This window comes from Nomia melanderi, chromosome 9 (genome assembly GCF_051020985.1).
Source record: "Nomia melanderi isolate GNS246 chromosome 9, iyNomMela1, whole genome shotgun sequence".
Taxonomy (NCBI): domain Eukaryota; kingdom Metazoa; phylum Arthropoda; class Insecta; order Hymenoptera; family Halictidae; genus Nomia; species Nomia melanderi.
The window spans coordinates 2,709,708-2,737,673 of NC_135007.1; the positions used below are offsets into that span (position 1 = coordinate 2,709,708).

The 27,966-nt window shown below is 32.1% G+C and overlaps 2 protein-coding genes and 1 long non-coding RNA gene across 7 annotated transcripts; 2 read left to right on the forward strand and 1 right to left on the reverse strand.

Moving 5' to 3' along the window:
• Positions 1–585: 585 nt before the first annotated feature.
• LOC116431240 (vesicle-associated membrane protein 4) lies at positions 586–4,573 on the forward strand. 3 transcript variants are annotated; one of them, XM_031986374.2, is made up of 6 exons: positions 586–818; positions 926–975; positions 2,125–2,184; positions 2,778–3,010; positions 3,351–3,520; positions 3,789–4,573. In XM_031986374.2, exons 1-5 carry the CDS (start codon positions 753–755, stop codon positions 3,494–3,496), a joined length of 555 nt encoding a protein of 184 aa, XP_031842234.1. In that variant the 5' UTR covers positions 586–752; the 3' UTR covers positions 3,497–3,520; positions 3,789–4,573. The 3 variants fall into 3 exon arrangements, with proteins under 3 accessions (XP_031842234.1, XP_031842235.1, XP_031842236.1); XM_031986375.2 differs by having other exon boundaries at positions 587–818; positions 3,445–3,520; XM_031986376.2 differs by lacking the exon at positions 3,351–3,520 and having other exon boundaries at positions 588–818.
• LOC143174937 (uncharacterized) lies at positions 4,567–7,871 on the reverse strand. Of its 2 annotated transcripts, none has more exons than XR_012999472.1 (3): positions 7,627–7,871; positions 6,584–6,623; positions 4,567–4,780 (listed from the first exon to the last, which is right to left on the reverse strand). It is a non-coding gene; the product is annotated as an uncharacterized LOC143174937 (long non-coding RNA). The 2 variants fall into 2 exon arrangements; XR_012999471.1 differs by lacking the exon at positions 4,567–4,780 and adding an exon at positions 5,762–6,427.
• Fatp3 (Fatty acid transport protein 3) lies at positions 5,595–27,958 on the forward strand. 2 transcript variants are annotated; one of them, XM_031986373.2, is made up of 14 exons: positions 5,595–5,884; positions 20,448–20,598; positions 20,663–20,900; positions 22,428–22,659; positions 23,317–23,518; positions 24,220–24,412; positions 24,492–24,635; positions 25,449–25,586; positions 25,659–25,725; positions 25,890–25,980; positions 26,059–26,212; positions 27,223–27,278; positions 27,359–27,483; positions 27,553–27,958. In XM_031986373.2, exons 1-13 carry the CDS (start codon positions 5,766–5,768, stop codon positions 27,455–27,457), a joined length of 1,884 nt encoding a protein of 627 aa, XP_031842233.1. In that variant the 5' UTR covers positions 5,595–5,765; the 3' UTR covers positions 27,458–27,483; positions 27,553–27,958. The 2 variants fall into 2 exon arrangements, with proteins under 2 accessions (XP_031842233.1, XP_031842232.1); XM_031986372.2 differs by having other exon boundaries at positions 27,359–27,958.
• Positions 27,959–27,966: the final 8 nt, after the last annotated feature.

Consider the following 27,966-nt stretch of genomic DNA (forward strand, 5'->3'; position numbering starts at 1 on the left):
GGAATCTCGAAAATCACTAATTAGTTTTATGTTTAAAGAAGAAGAATATGCCTTTTTCATCTTAAAATCACACTTCTTCTTAAAAACGTGGAATTACGAAGCTGTACGATTTTGCACGATGATTTGGTATCCAAACCTTCTGCTTCCTATCATTAATAAAGAACAATGCTTCAATAAAAACTTTTAATTAAATTCCTTTTCATATAGGTCATTGAACTAAAACTCCATTTTCTACGATAAGCCCTCAGTGACTTTCATAATTAATTGGCATTATATCAGGATAAAGAAAATAAAAGGAAACTAAATAGAATGATAATAATAGAGTCATGAATTCAACCGCAGAAAATATTAAATATATCTTTTTACTACTTTTCTTTGGATAAAGCCATTGTCAAATAAATGGAATAATAATTTAAAAAAGGAGTATTAAAGAAACTCAGGACTTTAACAAAAGTATTACTGAAGTAGAATGTATTCGTATACAATATCCATTAATCCTCTAAATAATCCCTTCATGTTTCGGCTGCAAAATGCATTCAGTGTGGGGCCGACGGTAGTCGCCATCTATCGTGAAGCAACGTGGTCTAAAACCAGCTCCAGGTCGATGGAACAGCGAACATCGTAACAATATGGCTACGCGTTGAGTGCCTGTCGAGGTGCATACGAGTCACGACTGTGGAAACTGATAATTTCACGGCAGAATATTTAATCTCTTCGGTGGACGATAAGTAGCAAGATCATTCAACAGGAGAATGGCGACAGGGAGCAAATGGAATTTGTCTAGAGAGGACATGCAAGCCGCGGCCAAGGACGAAAAAGTGAGTGGCTATCGCAGCTGTCTCGGATACAGTCGAGGCACAGATAACACGCGCCATGGAAATGTCAATGCACGGCGGGAAATTTAAATTTGCTCGAACTGTTTCAGGAGTCTCTTTTGGAGCACGACAGTGATCTGGATGAAGATATGTTGTTCAAGTGAGTGGGTTGACATTATTTTATTTTTGATATTTGTAATACATCAGAGCCCTCTGCATTCGAATATCTATTATTCGAATGTACGCTTATCAAAACCGGGCAGCTCCTAGCAACAGATGTCACCTCCTGTTGCAGATACGTATGATTCTGTACAGGGTGTTTCGTCATATATATGAATCTGTTAATGATATCGGGACTATTTTTTTTCAAGTTTTATTGTATGAAATTGATTTTTATCGTATGCCGCTAAGACATGGAAGTGGAGTAACTTACATTTTTCAAATGAAAGGGAATACATTTTCATATGTTCATGTAATTTTTATTGAATTAAATAATTTTTTTAAACAATTTTCAAAATTTATATTTTAAGTATTCAAAGTTTTAATGCTATATCTTTAGCACTGTAGTATATAAATATTTAAACATTCTGTCAACTTTAATGCTTTCTCCTAGAATAAATGATAATTTTTTCGGAGTCGCATCTGACGCGAAACCTTTAACACAAGGCTGCATCAAATTTTTAGAAATCTACAACTGGTTGCCATAATGTTCTACATAGATATTAAAATATGAGTACAAATAAAAGAAAATTTACTTTATAATATCATGCTTGCAGTCATTTAGAATTAAAACGGATTGAGATTTTACAATAAAATAAACAGAATTTTCAATAGTAAAAGCATTAAGATTAAAAAATTTGTTAAAATTCATTATAAGGAATTCTGTATAATATTAAATAATAAATTCAAACGTGAATCTTTATAAATTATCAACTGGTAACAAAGTTTAACAGTAACGCTGTGTGAGAATATCCAACAATATGTCGTTTTATTAATTTATTTTTAAGCACTTGCAATGATCATAAATGCAAATGATAGAGTCCTAATAAATACAAAATGCTCATAACTGACTGTAAATATAGAATGAACATCGTCAGCGGCAATCAGCTATGGAATTTAAAATGACGTAGAACTACGTCAGCGGCAACCAAATATAGAATTCAAAATGAAATAGAGTTATGTTAGCGACTGCCAAAATATTAAATGTCAGAAAATTTCTCTTGCCCCAATACCTGCCTCTCTGTTAATTTAAGCACGGATGATGTTACTATTTATTGTACATATTATAATATTAAGTATTAATTTTTAGCCGCCCAAATACATCTACGGCAGAACCGAGTAGGACTAAATCAGATGGAAAGCTGGATAGGTAAATATGATTTCTATTTTCATTTTAAAATTATTTAAATGTTTGTATTATATATTATTACATCGCAAATCTTTACTTACATACTAAAGGAAACTTATTAATCGATTATATATTTTTTTCTTTATTTTGATATATTTTATTCTTTGACACATTACGGGCGGACAACGAGACATTTCGTGTTTCATATATAGCTTTAACGCGTAAACACTTCGAAATAATATGTATTTCGATAATGCATGTAATTCTAAAATAACCCTCGAAATTATGTACTTAACGATATAACAATTTTTAACTTCATACAAATTTTAGATAGCTTGAAAATACTTAACGCGAAAAGTGGATGATTACTAAGTATGATTAGCAACAAAATGTCTGGTTCATAATATATTGTTATTTTAGGATTTTAAATTAATTTTTAATTTATTCTGTACATTATTCCGTTTTACTCCATAAAATAATCTTTGCGAATGAAAATTCACATAAAGATGATTAGTCAGACTCTGCATCATTTGTTGCTTCAGAAAATTGTTTTATTCAGTGAAAACGTTTTTTCATAGCAAAATGTTTAAGATTTGCATTTTTTCACGTTTAAGCGTTCGAGTTCAAATTCAAGAGGTAACGGAGGTGATGCGAGAGAACGTGCAAAAAATAATGGAGCGAGGCGAGCGGCTCGAAGACCTACAGGAAGCTAGCGATCGTTTGAACATAACAGGAAACGAGTTTAGAGCGGCGGCGAAGAGAGCGCAGCAAAAAGCGTGGCTTCAAAACTTCAGGACAAGAATCGTACTAGTCACTATCACAGTGACGATCGTCATCTTCATCATCGGTAAATAAATAAACCAGTGTCTGCTAGATATGCATGTACGATGCATGCTATTCTTTCCGTTGCATTTAATGTTCGGTACAAAAATATGCGATTAAGTATAAAAAACACATTCCAAAGTTAAAATTTACTTGAACTTGTTCGTATGTATTAAAATATTATACACTATCAATATTACTCTTTCTCTTACATTATTGTCTCCCGAAAACTCGAGAGAATTTCAGCTGTGTTTGAATACTAATCGCTCATTTCTGGTTCAGAACGATTCGTTAACTGTGTTCGTCTGTCGCTTGCAGAAGTCTGTAGTTCACGTTCATGTGTCGCTATGTTTTCTGTTCTCGAGTAATGTCTCTGCTCACTGTGTCAGTCATACATCGTCACGCGAAAGAACGATTTAACACAGTCCACGTAGTCAGACCGACGGGTATCGTTTTCAGTTCTGGACATCATGGTGCTTTACCTGGTTCTCAGATAGCGAACACGGTGTAGTGAGCCTCGATCGTTCAATTGCAGGTATTATTCATACCACTTTCTCTCCACTAATCTACATTGTTTACGCGCGCATTTAACACATCTCAAACCGATGACAAATAAACAAAATGGCTGCCGTAACGTCACGGGGAGATTCAACGTATCGCGCCAGATCCGATGTAACAGCGAGGTTTATCACATTTCTTTTCACTTTTCATGCCCGATTTGCACCCACCCCGCCATGCTTCGATGCTCTTTTTGTGCCCCGTTAGACCGGAAACTACGTATCACTGCGTCTTTTATTTTTCAGTATCCATCATCCTGAAATATTCGTGACTGAGGCTTCCTCCAGACTGAAATCCGATCGTTTACGAGCGTACATTGTACATTTGTACCTGTCTTTCATGGATTCTATGCGTGTATCATAATCATAAGTTTATATATATGAATACATATCTTATTATTTTTAAATGCATCGCGACCCACGCGCTTGTTTCTTTTTGCCCCACACTGAAATTATTACTTCGATCGATGCAAAAGAAACGATAAATGGTTTCGTCGATTCCCGGATCGATCGACGTTCGTTGCATTAGGCGTTATATAATCTCACGGTGTTGATACGCGCGTTATTTTATCTTTAAGCCTTTCTCCGCGTCCAACGGTATCCGTTTAATTCATCGATTCGAAAATTGAACACAACGGTGCAGCACACGCGCGCCTCTCTACTGTAGTGCAATTAAAGCTGTCACAATTGCAATTGACGCGGTGCAACAGCCAACGTGGACCGGTATCAATTGGTCGTTCACGAACGAATGTAACAGTAGCATTGATCTTACCATTTCCAATTTCCTAGATTCTTACTAAATCCAAAAACCTTTTCTCCTTTCTATGTTTATTTCGAATAACGATTTACCTTGAATTATCGAGTACTTTATACGATGCAATTTTTTAAATTGAAATGGCAAGTATAACAGAAATAAGGTTGTTAATGGTTAACCGCCATTTTTTAAAAATCTAGTCAAACTCATAATGAAGATTATATATTAGATATAAATAATATGAATATTATTTATTTTATGTCAATCGAAGGAATATGGTAGTAGCATTTTTTTATTTATAAATATTCAACTTTAGCATTATATGCACTCCTACTACGATGGCATAATTTCGTTTTCTAGTGAAAAATAATTAATAGTAAACTAATTCTTATGAAACATAGTCAAGAAAGTCGTAAGACAAAGGATTATATAGTCTGGGATGGTATATTCTCGAAATAGGTCCAAATTCCCAAAAATGCATAACCTGAAAAAAACGGTATTCGGTCAACTTTTATATGGTACACAGCTTTCTCCAGTCCAAAATTAAAACTATGACGCATGTCTTCGTTTAATAATGTCGTGTGCAACGGAAGAAAAATAATTTTATTGAGTGTCATAAACGTCCGATATACCTGCGTGTAATTAAGTTTCATTTATTTGATACAGTGATAACATAAATTGTGATGACTGGGTAAAATTTTATTGAACTTGAAACGATTAAAAAAGCAATTACATAAATTCTCCTACACGTCGAGGAATGAAATTACACTTTTACTTAACAATGTTAATTATTTTGTGCTTATGTGTGAAATCACAAATATATAATCGAATAACAAAAATCTCATTAAATCTATTATTTGTATCAAATTAAAAACTCTCACTGTCAAACTCGTAACTCATATGTTTATGACATATTCACGCCGAGTAGAACATTCTGAAAACTTGCTACCTATATTGTCTCTCAAAAATTAAAATTAAACAAAAAAATAATTTAAAGTAACGCGGCAGTACTTCAGGCTCTCGCGATAAGCTATTTAACATCCATCACACGTGAAAAATTAAAAACTGATACAACATTGTCAGTACTGTTAAAAGTTCTTATCATAGTAACTTTTGAACATGCGGTCAGAAGTCGACCCCTCGACCTTTGCTCGCGCCGCGTGTCTCGCACCCTCGGATTTCCGACAGACTACGCCAATGACTATCAATGACAATCGCTCGTACGCTCCGTTCGCGAGAAACGACGCACATACACATGGCCGTACACACGTCGACAGATAGCTGTATCGTGTCCGTTAACGACACTGTCAGTCGTGGTTCGGTCGCGGATTCGGTCGCGAGTCCGGCGTCCCTGCGCGTCCGCCCGTTCGAGAACCGGGAATTCGCTTTTCAATTTCCCGCGAGCGCAGGCTGCATTTGCATCGTGGTGTACTTTCTATAATACTTGCTCGGTTCGCGTTCATCGAGCCATGGCAACGTACGAACTGGTGATCGCGGCTTTGTCCGTCCTTATCGCCGGCTATCTGCTCACCGGAAACCGTCGACGCACCATTTACGCGCTCTACAAGACCTTGCCTAGAGACGTGCTGTGAGTATTGCGGAAAGACCACTCGAAACTTCCATTTCCACGTGTTTACGTTCGATCGTGGATTGTTTTTCTTGTTCTCTTTCGCCTGTTTGCTTTCCCGTCTCCCTTTTATCCTCGTTTTACTTGGTGAAACGCGATGTTACTAGATAGTGTGATACCGTGAAAATCATAATATAAGTTTGGAATCGGATCAAACGAATGGGAATCAACACTGAAGCGACGTTCATACGGATTAAATGAATTTTCGCTCGTTAGAGGAAGCCGGCGATAATACGGTTTACTGCGAAGAGATTATCTGGTATGATTGAATCGTGCGGAGCCGGTCGGATCAAAACGAGATTAAACAGTCCACGGTCTGACGGACTCGAGTTTCAACCAATGCTAGAAGAGCCGTTCCGTTAATTCATGCGCGCGGAGATAGTTTCTGTCAAGATTTATCCCATGATTAGCGCGTTTGCGTTTATTTCGAATCTGTTGAGAGCACGTGTTCGTTTGCGCAACAGACTAGTGAAGTTCCACGTGAGTGCGGAGTACGGGAAGCAACTGGAACCAGTGAAATGAAAAATTCATGCACGAACTGTGAAAGAAAACGACCTACACGCGAATCTTTTAGGGTAGAGGGCTTTTGTTTTTGTAACTCGTGCGAAGAATAAAACTTCGTCTCCTGCTCTGGCAAGTTTTATTTTTAAAGATGTTTACCTTGTAACCTGTTGCTCCGTTCTCGATTTTTCCGGGTCAACTAAAAGGAGAAGTACGAAACTCGTTCAGATAATTCATTTCAGATTTGCGGTTTTACGGTTAGTAAAATCGCGCAAGTGTTGAGTACATGAATTTATTTATTTCTGTGCTACGATACAAGTGAAATAAAAAAAAGGAGTTTATTTTCAATGACTTTGACAGTTCGATATTTTTAATATATTTCAAATTTACTACCTGTTTCTTATGTAGTGTTACTCGTATTTTTAATAAATTGAGTAAATGAAGTTGCTAACCTTGTGATCTTTTTCATTGTGTATAATGATCTATGTGGATGTAATGAATTCAATTTAAAGAAGATTTTTTTGGAAGTAATATGAATATGATAAAAGAAAAAGACAATTACTTATTGAGAAATATGTTCAAATATAAGTCAAATGTTTAATCACCGAAGTTAATAAAGAGTACAAACACTCTATTGTAAAATTCTGTTTCCCAGTTCCAATGTTCCTTTGAACCTGTTACTTTATTCTATCTTCTGTGATTTCTTACTTAATTATTTCGCATATTCGCATTAAATTGGACACAAAACTTCGTATAGAAAGTATCACATGTGATTTAGGTTCTATTTAATTTGGTAGAGAATGTTTTAAAACGATACACCAATTTTTTAAATGCGGATCAAATTTTTGCATTGTTCTCAATTTTCTTTCTATAGAAGTAAAACGTTTAGTTTTTAATTTCGAATTGATGCTTTGGTGGCCGTATATTTTGTTGTAAAACGTATTACCTATATCCTTCAGAAAGTCAGAGGTATGAATGTAATAAAATCAGAATTACTTTAGTTATAAAATAATATAAAATAATTTCTGATCATCTACAGAATATAAAAAATTCAAATTTTAATTTTATATGATAAAGTTGAGGTTAACTGAATCACATTTGACATCGACTGATAAACATCAGTTGATAGAAGTCACTGCTAAGTGACATCAATTGTCAATGTGTCAAGGTCAGAAGTGAAGTGTTTTAGAAATATGACTTACAACGTTCCGTCTTGTATCCACAGGTACATTGAATAAAATAGAAGTATTGAAAACGATATGGCTTAATAGAACACGATCGAGAGTCCATCGTCCAAAGGAGACAAACCGGAGGCGCGTGATCGCGTTTGTCTCGTCAATTGCACGCGTTTCGCGAACGTCCTGATCGATTAAGAGTGCGGTCACACGAGCGTTAACACAGCAACGGACGTTGCTACTGTATGTAGTTATGTATACGAGCATTGGACTTGTCATTCTTAACTTAGGAATATCTCTTACGTCAGCAAACAGTGGACATTTATGTAACAGCACGAACGATACATGAATTCAAATTTTTGGTAATAATTATTTTTCGTAAGAAGAATATAAAGCAAGAAAATACTGAATGCAATTTACAAACAGTTCGAGATTACTACAGAATATATAGTATACGTTTTATAATTAACTTCGAACTCGAGTGACAATTTATCCTTAACTCGCCTTAGAAAATTGAATGAACCTCTTAGCGAAGATTCCGAATTCAATTTAACAAACTCGAATACTGTCAATTTTTCAATTTGTTGCAGTAACAATGTTCAATTTCAAAGTAAGTATAAAGTTGCGATAAACGTTGAGTTTTTTTTTCTTTCAATAAATGTAATCATAATTATTAATTAGTACGATTCAATTATATTTAGTAAATGAATCTAATTAAAATTAACTAGAAAATTATTCTGTCAGGTACAGTTGTGAAAGAATCTATAGTGCAAAAGCTTAAAAGAAGGTGCTAACTAACACAATACCGCGGCAAACAAAATTAGGTTGCATATCACATGCGAACCGTGGTGATTTTTTAAATCAAATACAATATGTTTTTATTGTTTTTAAAGTTTCAACTACAATTATGGTAGTTTGATCCGACAAAAATAATTCTTTTATAAATATATATGCAGCATCGTCGATGATACACGCAGTACTCAGTGAAACAATGTAAAATTCTGATCATTGGTTATCTATAATAACGAAAGGATTAAAGTATAAGTAAAAACCGATTGTTAATTTAAGACTGTCATATTTATAGGAATAAGTAGAATTTAATATTTCCGTCGATACGACAAAGAACATCATAGCGTATGCTATTCGTCATCGTTGCACAGATATAACTCGTGTGACTCCTCGTTGATTACAATTTTACTTTATTAATTTTATATAGGCTATGTAATGCATCTTTCCCAATTTATAGAGTTTCATACTTTGATAATCGCTTAATCTGCTGTATAAACAAATACGAGTATACTTCAATTTACAAATAGTGTACAATGTATTAATATCGTTTATTCATTTATACCCATACTCAAAAGGCATTTAAATTTCTTCATTCCGCGTATGCCGATTTGAAAGCATTCCATTTTATATGCTAGCTTACTCTATAAATTATAAAAGAAGACGAAAATAAAATGTTGAATAACTTATTTTTATAAGTTATAAGTTATAAGTGATAAATTATGATTCGTAAGTCACAGGTCATAAATCAGAAGTCATAAATCATAAGTCATAAGTCATAAGTCATAAGTCATAAGTCATAAGTCACAAATCACAAGTTACAAGTCTCAAGTCACAAGTTACAAACTATAATAGAAATAAGTTAACTAATTTTATAAGTTATAGTGAAATTTTAAAGTAAATTGACATGTAAATTTTACAAGTGTACTTCGAATTTATGTTTGTTGATTGGCCAATAATGTGTGGAGACGAATAGGCCAAAACGGTCTTGACACGGAAATCGGTTATACAGCGATGATGCACACGTTTTATGTGGAACCAGTCGCATTTTTCGCGACACGCAACATTCCGGCGTTTCACGTTGCATAATAATGCCAAATGTACTGGGCATTTGGCATTGATTTTATCACAGCCGCAGAACCGGCCATTGATTGACACACCGAGTGTCAGTATTCTTCGTCTCCACGCGTATCCGCGCGACTGTCAGCCCGCACACATTCACCGGCGTATGCATCCCGCGCATTGTGCAGCTACGACACGACCATTGTATAGCCAATATGGAGTGTATGGAATTTAAACAGCTCGTTCAATGATATTGTTGTTGATCCCGCGATCACGCTCGACAACCTGCCGCCGCGAACACGCGATCCTTTGGAAGTTAAAGCCTCCTTTGGACGAATTTCTTGAATCCTAGATACGCTTTGTACCATAAACATCTATATACCTGTATTTTATCAAGTACTATATTGGAATTAGGTGATACAGTAGTACTCCGATTAACCAAGTTGTTATTTTTCGCAAATTAGATCATCTGGAGTGTCAATTATCTACGAACTAAATTCAGATTCTTAAATTCTACTGGGTCATCTCACAAACAATACGGATTTTTTTATAATTCCTTTATTTAAAAAAATTAAAATAAACGAAACTTGTTGTAACCTAAAATATTTTACGAAGAAGAATATATTTTAGATTAAACAAAGTTTTGTTTATTTTAATTCTTAAAAGTAAAGAAAGGATAAAAAATTACATTGCATCATGTATGGGATGACCTTATGCCTCAGGATATATATAATCGAATTTTACGAACATACTGAGAAAAATTTCACCTGAGGACTGTATTTCTGTAGACAATTAGTCACCAAATCAAATTGAATAATGTAGGTTCTACTGTACAGTGAAGGAAACTTTGTTAAGTATAATATGTATGTGTAAAATCAGGATTCTTAATAGAATTTTGATTCTTATAGCTAGTTCACTTATATTTTTATAGTTAAAATCATTTGGAAGAATTTTACGATTAATTTATTTTATTTTGAAATGAACAGAGTAGATTTCTAATTCAGTTTCTATTACTGCAGGATAGTTTATAACTGCTGATGGAATTTCGAAGACAGTGGTTTAAAATTTCTGTCGAAATATTTTTAAAAAATTATTTACAATTAAATTAGTGCAATTAACACCAAGCAATATATTCCTTCTAAAGAAGTAAGCACAATAATAAAAAAAGGATATTTCAGAATATTTACGATGTGTGATAGTGTTTGTTTGTGAATTTCGTTATTTGCGAAACTTTCGATAATTTATAAACGGGAGAATAAACATTATAGATTATGTACGGTGTTTTTAAACATATATAGATATTGATTTCATAGAAGTTGACAGTGCCATTCATAATTTTGTCGTTAAATTATTGTAGCATTGAAAATTTATTGCGGTACAGGTTTTTCTTTAATCATTAGAAGGGGTATGATTTTATATGAAAAATAAATTAATAGTGTAAAATAAAATTTCTTTATTTGAGTATTTATCAAATATATTAGCATTAACCTAATTTCTGACAGAATATGTTCAAACTTGATTAATCTGAAAACAAACCCTCAAATTAAAAAGTTTTATTTGACAATTTATATTTATTTTCACATTCAGAATAACCATTTGTTCATTGTAGCATCTGTATCTAATCAACAGCTGACTAAAACTTTGTTTTTTATATACTGTAACTATTTTGCTTTAATTTTACACTGTTTTTGATTAACACTGTTAGTGTTTATTAAGTTATAGTATAAAATGTTTGTCAGCTCAAAATGGTCTTTTTGCTCCAGACACGAGGAAAAAGTCCATACTACTTTACAACCAGCTTTGCATATAATCTAAAATTAAGCAAGCAAGAAGTTCTTTTCTAATTATCGAATATTTATTAAATAAGTCCTTTTTCACATGTACGACTTATTCTCTAGCTACTCTACACAATTTCATTTTGTTCTCTATTACCCCTTTGCAACGTATTTCATTATATTTAACGATTTAATGCCGCGATTAGGTTGTATTTGTAGTGCAACACGCCAATAAATAGATTTTAAATGAAAGGGCGATAAATCTCTATGGGTGGTAGTAAATTTCAATAAGGGACTTTTTGCTCCAATGGTATAGTTTTTTCGATATATTTAAGTTGAAAAAATTATCACCCAAAAATAAATCGAAGCATGCACATATTGCTAAAGAAACATACAATTCTAACACACTTACTTAATTTGTTGTTAAGAAATAATTTTGTACGGAATCAGAAAAAACACGCCATGTACCTTCTTTACTCTTGAACACAAATAAGCAGAAAATTGTTGTACACGTCGTAAAAATGATTGAAATTGAATGGCAACGTGTTCAATGTTTTTTGATACTTATTGTTGACTGAATTACGTGATGCAACGCTCAGTCAATTTGATAAAGAAATAATGATTTTCAATTCGGGATTTCTCATCCGCCGGACTTTTATCCCCAGTTTACTCTACTTCTTTTATAAATAAAGTTTTAGTAGATTTGATGCATGAATTTATAATTCATAATGTAGTTTCCACGGGAAGCAAGTATATAGTAAACCTTTAGCATATTGCCGATGATTAGTATCGAAAATTTTTAATTTGTAATTTCATTCATTATGAAATAAAATACATCTACTCATTTATGTACGATATCATAAATATATTAAACTATTAATTATTTGTTTTTTTTTCATTTTTTTGGAACAGTTCAATGAAAGTATTATTTCAAAAGTAATTATAAACATAGAATTACTTCTTTACGAGAAAATTACTTATATGTCTGGTTCCAGTATCGATGAAATTCTGCTGAAGTTTTATCATTTTGGACTTTGTGCAGTTATATCACCGGGAGATAATATTTTTGCACTTACATTGTTTAAAGATAAAATTTTAGTGACTAGATTATCTGGAGGTAGAATTTTGTTGATAAACTTTTTGTTAATGTATGCAGTAGATATATTTAATTGTTCTTTTACTCGAATATCACTGAAATTTGAATATTTTTTACTAATAAACAACAGGTATCTGGATTAACAAAAAATATTGACGTAAACAGGACACCCATAAGATTAAAATTTATATATCTGGTCGCACTAATATTTCTTTATTCATTTACCAATGATTCATTTTCCAATGATTCATGTGCCAATAACTGCATCTCCGTTCCACGATTAGACTCGACTGGCGATCAAATATTCATATAATCTTGTTTCCGTTCCTTTGATCGTAATTTCCGTTGAAAAAAAACTGTTCAATGATAAAGATAACGTATCCTCTAAAAGATGTCTAAAAGTCGTATTCGGTTCGTTGAAATGAAAGAGGAAGTTAATTAAAAATTGTAATGGAGTTCTTCACTTCACTTCACTTTACCTTGTTAAATCGCTTTTAATTTTTCTATGTTATTAACGTAGCAGTGTTTGTTTGACAGAATTAATTAAACTCCAGAAAACTTACACGTTCATGTATTTACGAAGTTTGAACCTTTTGCGTGGAAAAAAACGCACGTACAGTTACGGATGCGACAAAACAAATCGTGAATGAGTTGTGTTTCAAATGTCTGTCTTTATTGCAAATCAATTGAACGGTGATATAGTAATATATTCTCAGGTTTTAATATGGACTAAAATAAGCGTGCATCAAAAATGGTTTACAATATTCACAATTTATGAACAAAACGATAAATTAAAAAGTAATATAATTAAGTCTCTTATTAGTAATAAATACTTTTTTATTCTCTTGTGATCTATCCTAACCATTGAACTTTATTATTCGTTTTAAGAAAAATTCTTAAAATTATTTTGTTGAAATTATTTTGTAACACTGTGAAAGAGCAAATATATTGTCTGATATTTAAGTAATTAGTTTTCCACGACGAAATCTTTATTAAATAAAAAACATGTTACTCCCATGAAGAGAAGTAGTATATCTAATAATATAGAAGTAAAAAAATATAGATTAACAATTCCATTTTTTGTTAGGAACATTTTTACAGTCCTATGTATTAAATTTAAATATTACATTAATCGTCATACATTCACTCGTATATTTTGCAACAAAAATGCCCTAATTCTTTTTTCATCAAGGAAGATATCTGTCAAATGAAATAAGAAGTATCTTTTATTTTTAGCTCCCGTCCTTTAAATATATATTGAGTAAATCATTTCGGAATCTATATGTACATTTTTGTATTTTCTAATTTGCTCGCACTAATGTTAATACATTAACAAATCCTTACCAAAATACGCAGAGATTTAATGTTTAATCTTTGTGCTCGCGTGTGTAATTCATATTCTTTATCAAAATATACAAAAGAAATCTAAATAGCAAAGCTGTGATAATAGGGTCAATGTTACGTTTTGTAACGAGTTTCTTTAATACACAGTGCTTTAGTGTTTGTAAATAAGTTAGTCCGACTAAACATTGCCCTCATAAGATTAAAATTATCGAACGATATCGATCGCCAGCACGTATCGTATCTTTTTCTTGTGTCAATCACGTACAGGATGTGCATTCATCGTTGAAGGGAAATTCGATTTCAATAACATTCACATGGAAATTACTTCGTTTCCTCATTACATGATCGCTGAACTTAGTAACTGATTATGGACTAACAGTTTTGCAGGGTCATATTAATATTATAAGTACAAGTTTCATCAACGCTGTATTAATTCATAGGAATCCACTGAAACATAGTTTAGTTGGTAACGTTATTAATAGACAGTAGCGCACCACGCTCTGCAGAATTTTGCCATTAAAACGAGGAAATATTTATACTTATATTTTCATCATTGCACATTGTCGATAATGAATACAATTCACTGAAAATTAAATATTTATTATCTCTACTATTATTTATTTATTTTTATTTATTGATTTCACTGGTCAATAGGATTTTTGTCACGGAAGGTTTAATGGCTGAACTTAATAATATTTTTTATATTAAATTCGAATATGTAATTCGTTTTTCTCCATTATCTAGTTTTTGAAAAAATCAATTTTGGAAAAAAGTGAAATTTAAAAATTTGAACGTTTGTGGCGTCTTAATTACGAACATTTTTTAAACTTTCTTGGCCCAATGTTATTAAAAAAATTATGAGATTCTGTGTGCCAGTAGAATAAGTTAAGCCTGATACATTGTAATTTTTGTTTTGTATCGAGTTTCACTTTCAAATGCAAATTTTTATTTCCCGTATATTATTTTGCAAATCGTAAGTGGTAACGAAAAAAAGTTTTAACAAAAAATATATTATTCTGTCACGCCTACAAAATTGCAAAACAAAATTTTTCAAAACTTTGATTTTGAGGCGTGAAGGAACAATGTATTTTTTGTTTCAACTTTTTTTCACTATCTCTTACTATTTTCAAGATAATGCACGGGAAATAAAAATTTGCATGTTTTTCAAGGGGTGGTTCCAGCCCTTTAAAGTGAGATTCGGCACAAAACAAAAATTGCAGTGTATCAGGCTTAATTTACTCAACTCGCACACACACAGTTTCATAATTTTTTGAATTTTCAGATTCGAGACCTTTCCTTGTCAGTTTTTCAAATTTAGTAGTTAATTAACTAGGTTTACGGGCATTTATTATACGGACATTCAAAATCGGTGTAAACATTTACCAAATAATGTTTATACAACTCAATATGCGTCAAAATGACGCATTCCGTAAACCCAGTGTTAATTAATTTTGCTTTGAATTTCGCGTCGGCAAAATCCATGCCGGTGATTTCAACGTAACCCATTTCATGAGGCATCGCTAGGATTATTGGATTATTTTATCGGAGTCATAGACACCGGAACGTGCCTCGAGGTGATTGCAACAGGTTGTCGAGGACTACAACGTCGTTTAAGACCTATACACACAAGGGACGCGGTGTCGCAGCGATTGCTTTGGAGTAATAGAGAAACAAAGTTTTTCAGCCTCATGAAAAAGGGTAAGAGAACTCTTTACGCCTTTGTTCCTCCAAAATCGCACAGAGTTAAAAGGCAAAATAGCTGCAATCCCACAACGGGATCGCGTCACACGTGTGCATGGACCCTTATACGAGTAGATTCATCGTGGACTAAACCCGGAACCATGCGCCGACCGTGTTACAATGGGGTATTTGTCCAATCTGGGCGACCAAAATTAACACTAAAACTACAAGCCGGGTCAAAATGATACATTCCTGGTTTCTTCTTTTTGCAATTATTCAAAAGATAACAGTTGTTGCTTTGAATTATTAAAGAAATGGATTTAGCAATACGCAAACTGAACTGTAAATCAATTAAGGTGTCAATAAATGCAATCTTGGAGTTTCCATAGAGGAATTTCAAAAAGTCAATTTAACTGCTCGGTAGTTGTAGTGTTACAGACAGGTATATATCGACTTTTCACAAGAAAATATGGAAATATAATATAATAATTAGATAGATAATACACAACAGATAACATACATTAGATAAATAATATACAATAGATGGATAATACACAATAATATAATATATAATATATAATAATACATATAACATGCATTACATCATGCAATATATGATATATAAATATATGAAATTATATATAATTTATATTAATAAATTTATTGTTATATGCCACATAATTGCATATTATTGTATATTATTATATTACATTCCCATATTTTCTTGTGAAAGGTCGATATATACCTGTCTTTAACTCATACATTGGAAATGCTCAACATTTTTTAATGAGATATCAACATTTTTTTTCAAACTGACTTGATGAGAAATCGTACGTATATTGAGGAACGAAACTATTTTTTTCCAATATTTCATATATTGATGCATTGTACAAAGTTTAATATTAAATATTAAAGTATATAATTTAACTATGTTAAATCAATTGACGACTAAGAGGCGCTTATGAAGCGCAAACGGTTAAAATGGATTTTTGAGTTCCCAGATCGGGCAAATAATCCACTATATATTTCGAACACTGTTTGCAAAATTCATGCCTATTGGTAGTATAAATATCGGTACGTGCGACCTTGCTAGTGAACGAGCCGATGGATACTGGCGTTTACGTTCCATTAAGCGCTGGCCTTCTCGCAGCTCGGAAAGCGAAGCGTCTCTCTTTTGCCTTACATTGGGGAGCGGTGTACCCTATGTTGTTTCCTAGAGACGGATAGTTTTCTTCGCAAAATTTTTTTAGGAGTTTCATTGTAGAGTAACACTGATTGTTTTTGCAAGTTTTCGTAATTTTTTGAGCAAATATAATGATCAGAAATAATAAAAAGTGATGAATTTGGTTTGTATGTAGGGTGTTGTAGGTATGAAAGTGTTTTAAATTTTCTGTGCTAGGTGTATTACAAATTAATTTTATTGAAAGCAAAATAATATGAGACGAAGATTTTTATGAATACATACTGCTGCATGCATTACTTCTCTTGATAATTCATTAATAGCTGTTGAGCAAACATTATCATATTAAACAGTGAATAACAAGTAAAAGACTTTGGCCACTGATGTTTCAATTCTTCACGCTTCATTGTGTATTTACTATCTTTATTTCTTTGATATTAAAATTGTTGATCTACTTGCATACACAAGTACAATTCTTTCTACATACAATTTAAATACTATTTCCTTGGAAACTTTTACTCCGTTTAAAACTCATTAATATTTATAAAAGTTTAGTATGTCCTTCAAGTTAATCGTCTTACAAAAGCTTTCCTCCGGTGATGTTCTCGAATATAACCGACAAAAAAACTTAAAACAGTACTTAACCACTTGCCTTATGGCTTCTTTCCCAATTGCTTGCAATAGAGATATTTTATTGTTCATGATTCATTAGAAAAAGAAAAAAATTCTACACTTATTCTATACCTACATTTACTCAGAATCATTACAATTAATAATAGAAAAATAATGCTCAATTCGGACTTGGAAGAATTAAATAATATTTATATTTGTTAACTTCTATTTGAAATCTTCACCACGTATCTGACACGATATTGTAGGGCAAAACAGACTCAAAGAGCAAGAATAATTGAAGTCTCCCAAGTTAAGCTTTGGTAAAAACTTTCGTACGGAGCTATCTCCTAGTATTGCTAATATTCGTAATTAAATCACTATTGAAACGTTATTAGTGGTTCAGAAACAAAAGAAAATAAAAATCATCTGATTGTGTCTCCATAATCTTTGAGAAGTTAAAGAGCTACTATAAAAGTAAAACGAGATGACGGAGAGAGGGAGAGACGGTAGCAGAGTTTGCAAATACCTGGCAATCTAGAGATGTAAATGAGTCAATAACACTGGGGTTAATGCATGTCAACGAAACCGCGAGGTATGCACCGCAGCTATAGGTTATCCTTATACCTATCACGCAGCATGCTTCGTTATTTTATTTGACTTCATTTAATCACCGTGGAAGCTATGGAAGGGGCTGACCGCTGGTGTCGTATGCTCACCGTGATACGAGAGCTTCGACAATGGCGTAATCTTCTAGGGACGAGTCAGTCGCATCCTTTCGCAGTTTGCCTTCAGATTTTTATCTCTTTTATTTAAAATTCCTTTATGTATTCTTGGTTTAACACATTGCGTCACTCATATATGGATGACGTCATTTTTTGTCGACGCTAAAGAATTGATATTTATAGTAGTACACTATTTCTCATATTTTAACATTTATGGCTGCCCTAATTTGAAATGTGTAGTTATGCCAATTCAATGTTTTAAATAAATGAAAATTCTAATATATTTTAGATATATGAAAAATAATTTCAAGTATTTGTGTATTGTGTTTGTTTTATAATTTTTTTCTATGTATTGAGTGTTGAAATATTAGAAAGAATGTTAGAAAAATAAAAAATGTGCATTTGTATAGTTGCAGTAGATTATTATTTTATTTATAGCATTAAAGAAATACTACGATTTTATTTTCAAGTGATATAATTATAACATTATAAAGAAAAATTAACAAAAAATCAACGTGATAGAAGTTAATGTCAAGGTTATTTGAAGATTGAACCAAAAAGGAATAAAATAATAATGGGTGTCATAAATCTAAACTTTTGAATTCTTGTTTTATCTAAATGAAATCTGGAAGTAGTTAATAGTCTTTTCATACTGGAAATATAATGTTGAAACTGTCTGTACCTTGTATGCAGGGTAAAAATTCTGCACATTATTTAAGTTATATGAGTCAGAAGTCATGATCATAGCTAGGAAAAAAATATAAGAGTTTAGTATCAAATGCAGTCCAAATATTGATTCATTATACCATTACATCACTATGCTATTATTATATTATAATACGTAGTACATTTTCAAGAAAATTTCAAAACCTAGAGACTGAAAAAATGTTCAATATCTAGGTAAAGAACCTTTTCAACCCTGCTACGGTTCTCAATTCATCTATACATTTGAAATATTATTTTAAAAAGTAGGATCACATAGCTTAGCAACATTTTTAAGTGCCATTTTCAAATTCAAATTATACTTACAAAAATCAGAACAAAACTAAATTGAAAAAGATTAAACATGTTTGACTCAAAAAAGTCCCGGAGGACGTAATAGGGTTAAATTCTTCCTCGTGAACAAAAAAAAAAAAATAAAATTGCAGGATAATGGGTAAAAAGTGTGAAAGATAAATGAGAATTTTCAGTCATCTTCAAATAATAGAACCGCAATCAGACAAGTGTCAAAGGAGCAATGACGGAAAGGTTGCGTTCGTGTGACACATGTCACGCGCGTGGCGAGCCGCGATATTAACCAATTTATCCTAAGAGGAGAGGATGTAACATTAGGGGATCATGGTAGGGGAAGAAGGTGTACGTTACTACCGATTCAGAAAATATACGAGCGTTGCTATAAACCGTACCCCAATTCGCTGCCCATCTAATCGTTTCATTCAATTCTTTTCTGACTGACCCCTTTCCCATAACAGAAATGTGTCGCGTAGAATCTATAGGATTGAATCTATTCTAACTGCCATTGATCCTAATTCCCTTACAACTTGTCCGTAGAAATCATTTTATATGACGATTTATCCGGCAATTTTCGCTCCTGAAGGGTTCTAATATCATAACTGGGAACTAGAAAATATTAATTTCGTAGATTGTTCCAATATTAAGAATATTAAGAATTCTCGAATGACGAATTCTAGTTTGCTGTAAAATAAAACAGAAATTAACCATTTTTCTTTCTATAATAGTTAATGCTATTTTGTAACTAGCATTGTTTAAAGTGTATTTATTAAATTTTGATTACTTCATTACAATTCTTCCATTTTGTATTGTGATTTTATTATGTTTCTTATTTAGTTACTTATTTACTGTATACATACATGTATTATTATAGAAGTTTGGACACGTAATAGAATGAATTTCATTCAAAGACGTTTCAAGACTAATCGTTCAATTCATCTTGATGTTGAATGTAATACTGCATTATAAAAAGGAGATATCAATGTAATAAAGAATGAAGATCATTTGGATAAGATATTTAAATTGATTTCTAGAGACCTTATAAATCCTTCTTAATCATTCACTCTTACTTTCAGTAGTAGTAAGAATGTTTCAAATCAATCTGATTTATGTAACACAGTCTAAATATAAATATTTCTATAACATTTTGAATAAACATTTCCTACTCAGAGAATTGTATATGAATTGCGAATTTTTCTCCACGTTTCTGAATTTTTTAACTCTCATTTGAAAATTTCAACCTCCCAATAAGTAAGATAGTAATAAACATTAATGCTAATTTTATCGAAGGTATCAGAAAACACCTTTTGCAATCTTAATTTAAAATTACTTTCTAAGTTCAATCCCTTTCCTTCGATTGATTTTTCGATTCTATAATCTATAACAATTATAGAATTAATTTAACAATATATATTAATTTTATAATCGTTATAGGAAAAGTCGAAAATTCAATTCAAGTCAATTGAGAACAAATCGTTCAACTTAGAAAATAATTTCAAGTTAAAACTTGTCTAATATCTTTAGTAAAAACGATGTTAAAGATTTCGAAATAGTAATTAAACCATTTTCTTTGACGATAGGGCAGCCTACAGATTCATCCGTGTCAATATCCACCTCTGGTGGTGGGATACGCGAGGACTTACGGTGCCAAAAGTGTTCCTCAGCCTCGTGGATGCCCATCCAAACAAGATCGCTTACATCTTCGAGAACAAAGAATGGACCTATCGAGAGGTAAATTTGCAATGTTAGCGGTGATCTCAAAGAAACGACATAACGTTTCAAATTGTACCTTCAGTTAGAGGAGTACAGCAATCGCGTTGGACGGTACTTTTACTCGACACGATTGCCGCGTGGGAGCAGAGTCGCTTTGATCATGGAAAATCGACCCGAATACGTCGGCACGTGGCTAGGTCTGAGCAAGGCTGGGTATGTGACCGCGCTAATCAACACGAATCTTCGTCGCAAAGTCTTGGTGCACAGTATAGAGACGTCTGACTGCAAAGCGGTGATTTTCGGGTCTGAATTTGCAGAAGGTAAGAATCAGTGGTTCAAATGGAACCTTTTATTTTGAATATATTTTTTTGAAGTAACTGAGAAAAGAACAAATTTACATAATTCAACACGAATTTCCTTCATTTTTAATAAACTTTTAATTGAAATCTTAAAAGACTCGTTTGGTTTGATTAATTGAATTTTCATTGCTAAATGGAATTGCGTTTATGTTGAAATCGGCGTGTGTATTTATAAGACTGGAAAGAAAAGTGTCTAGTTACTTCTCAGAAAAATTAATTCTATAATAAATTTGGATGTATTTCATAATATAAAATTGTGAACAGACTAACCAAATCTACTAAAATTTTTTAATCAATGGAAATTGAAATATTGATTGTTCAATATTTCAAAAGAAAAGTAAATTAATTTACGTCATTTTCGAAGTAAGTGATTTACATGTTAAGGAATCAAATGTAGAAAATATATTGAATAAGTATTGTAGATGAAATTCAGGTATAACTTTATTCGGAACATTCGTAGAAGTATTTCATAATGGATTGTTATTAATTAGTGTCTCGCTCGTTTCCATGAATTCCATTCCTTGAAAGGTGAACCCACGATAAATATATTCGTATGAATAATGAATAAGGTACATGTTGGTCCAGTGTCTTTTTTTAATTTATTTTCGTATGACATCGTGTAATTTTGGAGTCGTGTATTATATATCAGCGTTTCTTAAATGCTAAATTGTTTGATACCAGCTGCCACAATATTTTATTACCCTACTACTTATTCATAATCAGCACTTAATAATGATGACTTGTAACTTTTTCATTTACATTCCAGAAAATATTATTTGCATAAATAAAGAAAATTTGTTATTAAAAATAAAAATTTTTAAATATAATTACCTCATTTTCAGTACTATTATTACAATAAATGCAAGGTTGTCTCATTTATGATAATGATACGTATTTTAATGTAAAAGAAAAAGTTATCAGTCATCATAAATAAGTGCTGATGAGATATAATAATATAAGTAATATATATATAAGTAATATAAGTAATATGCATTTGTTTGTTACAAGGCTTACAAAATATAATTACACTAAGCCTTACAGGGCTTACAAGTATAATTTACACTAGAACTAGCAAATCCGTCAAAATGGCTTATTCCTGGTTTCTTATTTGAAAATTATTGAAAAGATAATAATGCTATCCTCAGAAATTATTGAAGAAATTATGTTCGAAATACTCAAACTGAATTACAAGTCAATCGAAATCTCAATAGATGGACGCTTAGAATTTCCATACAAAAATTGGACAAAGACATGTTCAATAATTCCATCTTTTATAATACAATCATAATACTTTTACAATAATACTACTTATAATAATAATAATAATACTTTTATAATAATAACAATACTTTCATAATAATGCTGTTTATAGGAATAATAATACATTCATAATAATACTGATTATAATAATAATAATACTTTTATAGTAATAACAATACTTTCAAAATACAATATGCGTTTAGCAACGAATTTACGTTTACTTTGCAGCAATTCGTGAAGTGAAAGACAAAATCCCGGGTCTGACTTTGTACCAGTGGTCAGAATTACCGGATACGCCGTGTCTTGAAGGTACCACCGATCTCAGTGCGGAACTCCCGAGCGTCGATCCTTCATCTCTCGTGAAACTGTTCATTAATGATACACCCCGGAACAAACTGATCTACATTTATACATCGGGGACTACTGGCATGCCAAAAGCCGCTGTCATCACTAACCTAAGGTGAAGTGCTATTTTCTTTGTTAAAACTTGAGTGTGAAAGTAAGATACGTGGCATTTTCGTGAACACTTTGTATTACAATAACCGTTATCGATTCAGCCTTTGATCCCTGCTTAACCAAAGGCTAAAAGATATTAGCATGACTAATTCGTTTTGTCGATTAATCGGTATATGCAATTAATGTAAATGCATATCTTCATTCACTTTTAATTTGGCGTGAATATATCATGGCCGTTTATGCAAATACAGAATCTTTATACGTGAATTTATGGTAATCATAAATCATAAGGTAACCATGAGATCATAATTTGTTATTCTAATGAACAGTAGGTCAAGCCAAAGAAGAAACGGAAAATAGTGGCATACTTTATTGACTACTTCTCACAGAACATAAACTTTGTGTTTTATTAGAGGGCTTTTAAAACGTTATTGAATTTCATGGACTTTAATATTAGATTAGTCGTTTGATTATTAGCTCAAATATTACACATTTTATTTTAGTGTTCAGTCAAATACGTCAATTTCTTTTAATGTTTCCAAAATTTGTAACAAAAGCAGTTAAAATGAAGAGGTATGTTTTCATTACTGTAATATTTAATGAAAAATAAAGTTCATTGAATGAAAAATGAACAGAAGGATAACAATATATTATGTTACAGGTTCATGCTGATGTCATGCGGAGTTCATTACATGTTGAACCTGCGATCTACCGATCGAATTTATAATTCGCTGCCACTTTACCACACAGCGGGAGGGTTGATCGGAGCTGGTCAAGCATTGCTGATGGGTGTAACGGTCGTTCTCCGCAGACGTTTCAGCGCTTCAAAATTCTGGCCGGATTGTGTCCATTACGAATGCACTGTAAGGTTATTTGATCGTGTTTCGTTTTGTATTTTGAGTTTTTGGACACGTTTTTCCAATATACGCAGAAGTATTTTAATGTAAACTTTAAAATTGAATTTTATTACAAGAATTGCGATTACTTATATCGATCACGACATTACGTTTATCTATATATTTTATTCAATACAATCTATTTCATCATTAATTAAATTAATTAATTAATTAATTATTATTATTCTGGTTCCTTTATGCTTTTCGTAAAACAAAACAAAAGTCAAATTCTAATAAGCTGTATTAAATTTCATCTATTTAATAATATGAATTGATTAATTAATTATTATTATTAATCAATTTATATTACTAAAGAGACAAGGTTTAGTGGAACTTATTAAAGTTTTGCTTCTGTTTAGCTTTACGAAAAGCGTAAAGGAAAAAGAATTTGGTTTGACTTAAACCTTTATAATTTTCCTGTAAAAATATATGTGCATAAACTTCTGCTGTATGTTTATGAAATCAGATTTTGGAATTCAAAGTTATATAATAACGAAGATTGATTTTTTTTTAACTAAAATTAATGATAAGAATTTTTATAATAAGTTACAAGGTTTGTAAAATAGAAAATAAATATGAAATTTGTGCAATATGGTATAAAATAAATGTATGGAATTAGAAATTAACATTTCTGCCTTTTAATAATTGAAGTAATTGTTTAATTACAGGTCGCCCAATATATCGGTGAAATCTGTCGATATTTGCTCACTACTCCACCGAATCCCTGTGACACGAAGCACAAAGTTCGTCTGGTATTCGGAAACGGGCTCAGGGCACAGATATGGAAACCCTTCATTGATAGATATGGTGTGAAACAGATAGGTGAATTTTATGGGGCCACCGAAGGGAACTCCAATCTCGGTAACATTAAATCTTTTTCTATTTATATGAGGATCTATCGTAAAAAGGAAGGGACAACTATTTCTTTGTTATCTTTTAGTGAATATTGATAACAAAGTTGGTGCCGTGGGATTCGTACCACTGTGTGCGGGTTCCTTATACCCTGTGGCTCTGTTGAAAGTGGACGAAGAAACAGGAGAGCCATTGAGGGGACCTGATGGTTTGTGCGTGAGGTGTAAACCTGGTAAGTTTACTAAATATTTTGCATAACTATTCGCATAGAATAATAACATAATAAAATAATATAGAAATTAAAATAATAAAATAACAATAATTAGAAATTGATGGATTAAGTGGTGTACATGTATATGTTACGATGAATTTGATTAATCGGGAGAATATACATAACTAAGTAGGAAATTATGCGTAAGCGCCAATAACATTGGAGAATAATTATACATAATCACCGGGGGAATATGCATAACCCATGTTTTATCATATTCTCCGTAACATATACATAAATGCGACTCATCGATGCTTTAGATATTAGTACAATTTAAATATAGTAATTTAAATATTACAATTTAAATATTCACTTATTTATAATTCTAAGATTACGTATACGTTTTTCATGAAAGGTTTAGTCTTTAACATTTTTGTACCAATTTAATTCATTTTTAGTACTTCTAGCACTTTAGAGTTTCATTAGATTACAACATAAAGAATAATGTGTTGTTGTTAACCTGTTGAATGATAAATTTAAATAAACACCCATAGTGTAGCTACACTAGTGGCAAATTATATAGAAAATTATAGTCAATTCTGTAGAAATAAATAGAGAATTATTTTAAAATTTGTAACATATTTGCATAACAACTAATAAACTTCATGTTCTCAACGTTTTATAAAGTTCTTACACTGTTGAAATTAGAATTTACTTTAAATGAACTACTTATATAAACAAATACTCAGTTTGTTTTTCGGTGTCCCTTTTCTAATCAGCTTTTGTTCACTGTGCTCGGTAACATTTAATGTTAATTTCTTTTTGTTTCTGTAGGTGAGGCAGGTATTTTCGTGGGCAAGATAGACCCGAAGAAAGTAGTGAACGACTTCTGTGGTTACGCGGACAGCAAGGCGTCCGAGCAGAAGATCCTGCGGGACGTGTTCCGAAAGGGCGACCGTGTCTTCAATTCTGGTCGGTGAATCGTAAAATAAAAACGGTGTATTTCGTAGTAGGTTCATGCCATTAAAAACGCGTTTTTCACAGGTGATATTTTGGTTATGGATGAGTTCGGCTACTTTTATTTCAAGGACAGGACCGGTGACACCTTTAGGCAAGCATATTCAGTATTTCCATGATTGTAAATAGTCTGGCCAGGGCAGAATTAATTAACGAACGCACGTTATTCCTAAATTGTAGCCTATTAATTGTGGAAAGTATACAATTCAGTTTTCTATTTTTTACGATGTGTTTAATGAATTTTATTAATGATCGTAGGTGGCGTGGCGAGAACGTTGCCACTTCGGAAGTTGAGGCTATCGTTAGCAATGTGATACAATTAAAGGATGCAGCTGTTTACGGTGTTGAGGTGATTGTTAAAGAAAAGTAGACTCATTTGATAAATGAGTTCAGGAATTGTTTTTAAATATTGAACACAAATTTGTAGGTACCTCATGTAGAAGGGAAGGCAGGAATGGCTTCCATTTATGATCCAGATAAGACGCTAAATATTAAGGAAATGGCGGAGGGCGTGAAGAAAGCCCTGCCACCTTACGCTAGGCCTCTTTTTGTTCGAGTTCTATCGGAACTACCAATGACGGGTAACTGGCTTAATATTGTGCATAAAATTGATAGAAAGAATTTCAAGTAGAATTACAATTAATAATGAACTGAAATTTTCTCTGTAATCTGCAATATCTACTGAGTGAGTTTTGTAAAGTTTGTCATATGAAGTATGAATTCAAAAGTAGAATTGCTTTGTTACGTCCAGTGTTTGAAGAACATAAGTTTTTAAGACTGTTAAAAAGTTCAATTTAGATTCAAAATATAGAGAAGAGTTTCTTAAATATATCAGTTTAATAATTATTTATTTTTCAAATTTTCAATGATTGTAAAGTTAAACTTTGAAATGTTTACATTTTTCTAAAAACATTTTCATCTAGCACGAAAATGCTATAATGTATCAGATTTTTCAGATATTTGTGAAAAATATTCATTTAGAAAGAATACTGCTACAGTTTTAATTTAGATAAGTCGACAAAATATCTTTTAACATCAATATGTGCAAGACGTTTTCCCACCATGCGGACATTACTCGTTTATCTCGACACTTCAGTGCCGTAACTACTTACGCGTCCACCAATTTCTCCCGATAGTTCTCAGATTTAAATAATTCTCATATTGATTTCACGATGTTAATGAAAAATAAATACACCTATCACATCGTTTGTATCCTTCAATAGATTTAAAAGGACGAAATGTTAACTCTTTGTACTCGAAAGTTTCTTCTCTACATATATTCATTATTTTCCAAAGAAACATTAATTAAATCATTGTTACCAGCAAATAGAACTGATACACGAATCATTGGAATAGAACCATTTCACTTTAATATTTCATTACATTATGTAAAACGGGACATTGAATATTGAGTATTATAATCTTTCTATATGTAACGAAATGATGACTACATCATCTATCGAGTGCTAAGAGTTAATAAGTGTATACGCAATCGTGTCTCTGCTTTGAACAATTTTATAAGAATCGCATAGTGGATATAACAGATCAAAATTCACATTATGCATTGCACGAGTATTCTTTGTACTTTTAGGTACATTCAAGCTGAAGAAAAAGGATCTCCAACAAGACGGTTTCAACATCAAAAAGGTAATTTTTTACTTCGTCCGCAATTGCCTATTATTTCTTTGCACAGTAATAAGGATTTACTTTATAACTGTTGTTTGCAGATAACAGACCCAGTTTATTTTCTGGACCACACTGGTGTTTACGTGAAACTCACGGAGCAGCTTTACAACGATATTCTCGAGGGAAGAACTCGGTTATAAACGCTGCGAACTGAACTTTTTTAGAAGTAATATTTACCAGAATGAGCCGCTGAATGTTTAACCCCGATTTTTGTACAATTTTTATTTATTGATAGGGAAGAGGAGTATGTCGAACCCGAGTGTGTTCGATCGGTCAATTGTCTTTCGTCTCGCCGGAACATTTCGCCGGAAATTATTCCGAGAAGATTGCATTTATACATATTTTTACACCATTACTCTAGCCAAACGAAAATCACAGATTTCGAGGCTGCCAGAATGTACGATTTATACCGTCTCCTATCCGTGTAGAATAATAATATCCTCTGTAGACCCAGTTTCCTTTAAATCTTTTTAGCGGTAATTGTAGATATATTTTGTGCAAAACATTCCTAGTGACTAAGGTTTTGCATTATTTTTTAGGGAAAAGTGATAAGGACTGCGATTGTAAAGTAAACGTTGTAAAATGATATGCCATATCATAGTTTAATAAATTGTTTCTCTGTTAACAAAAAGGCAACACCATTCTCTGT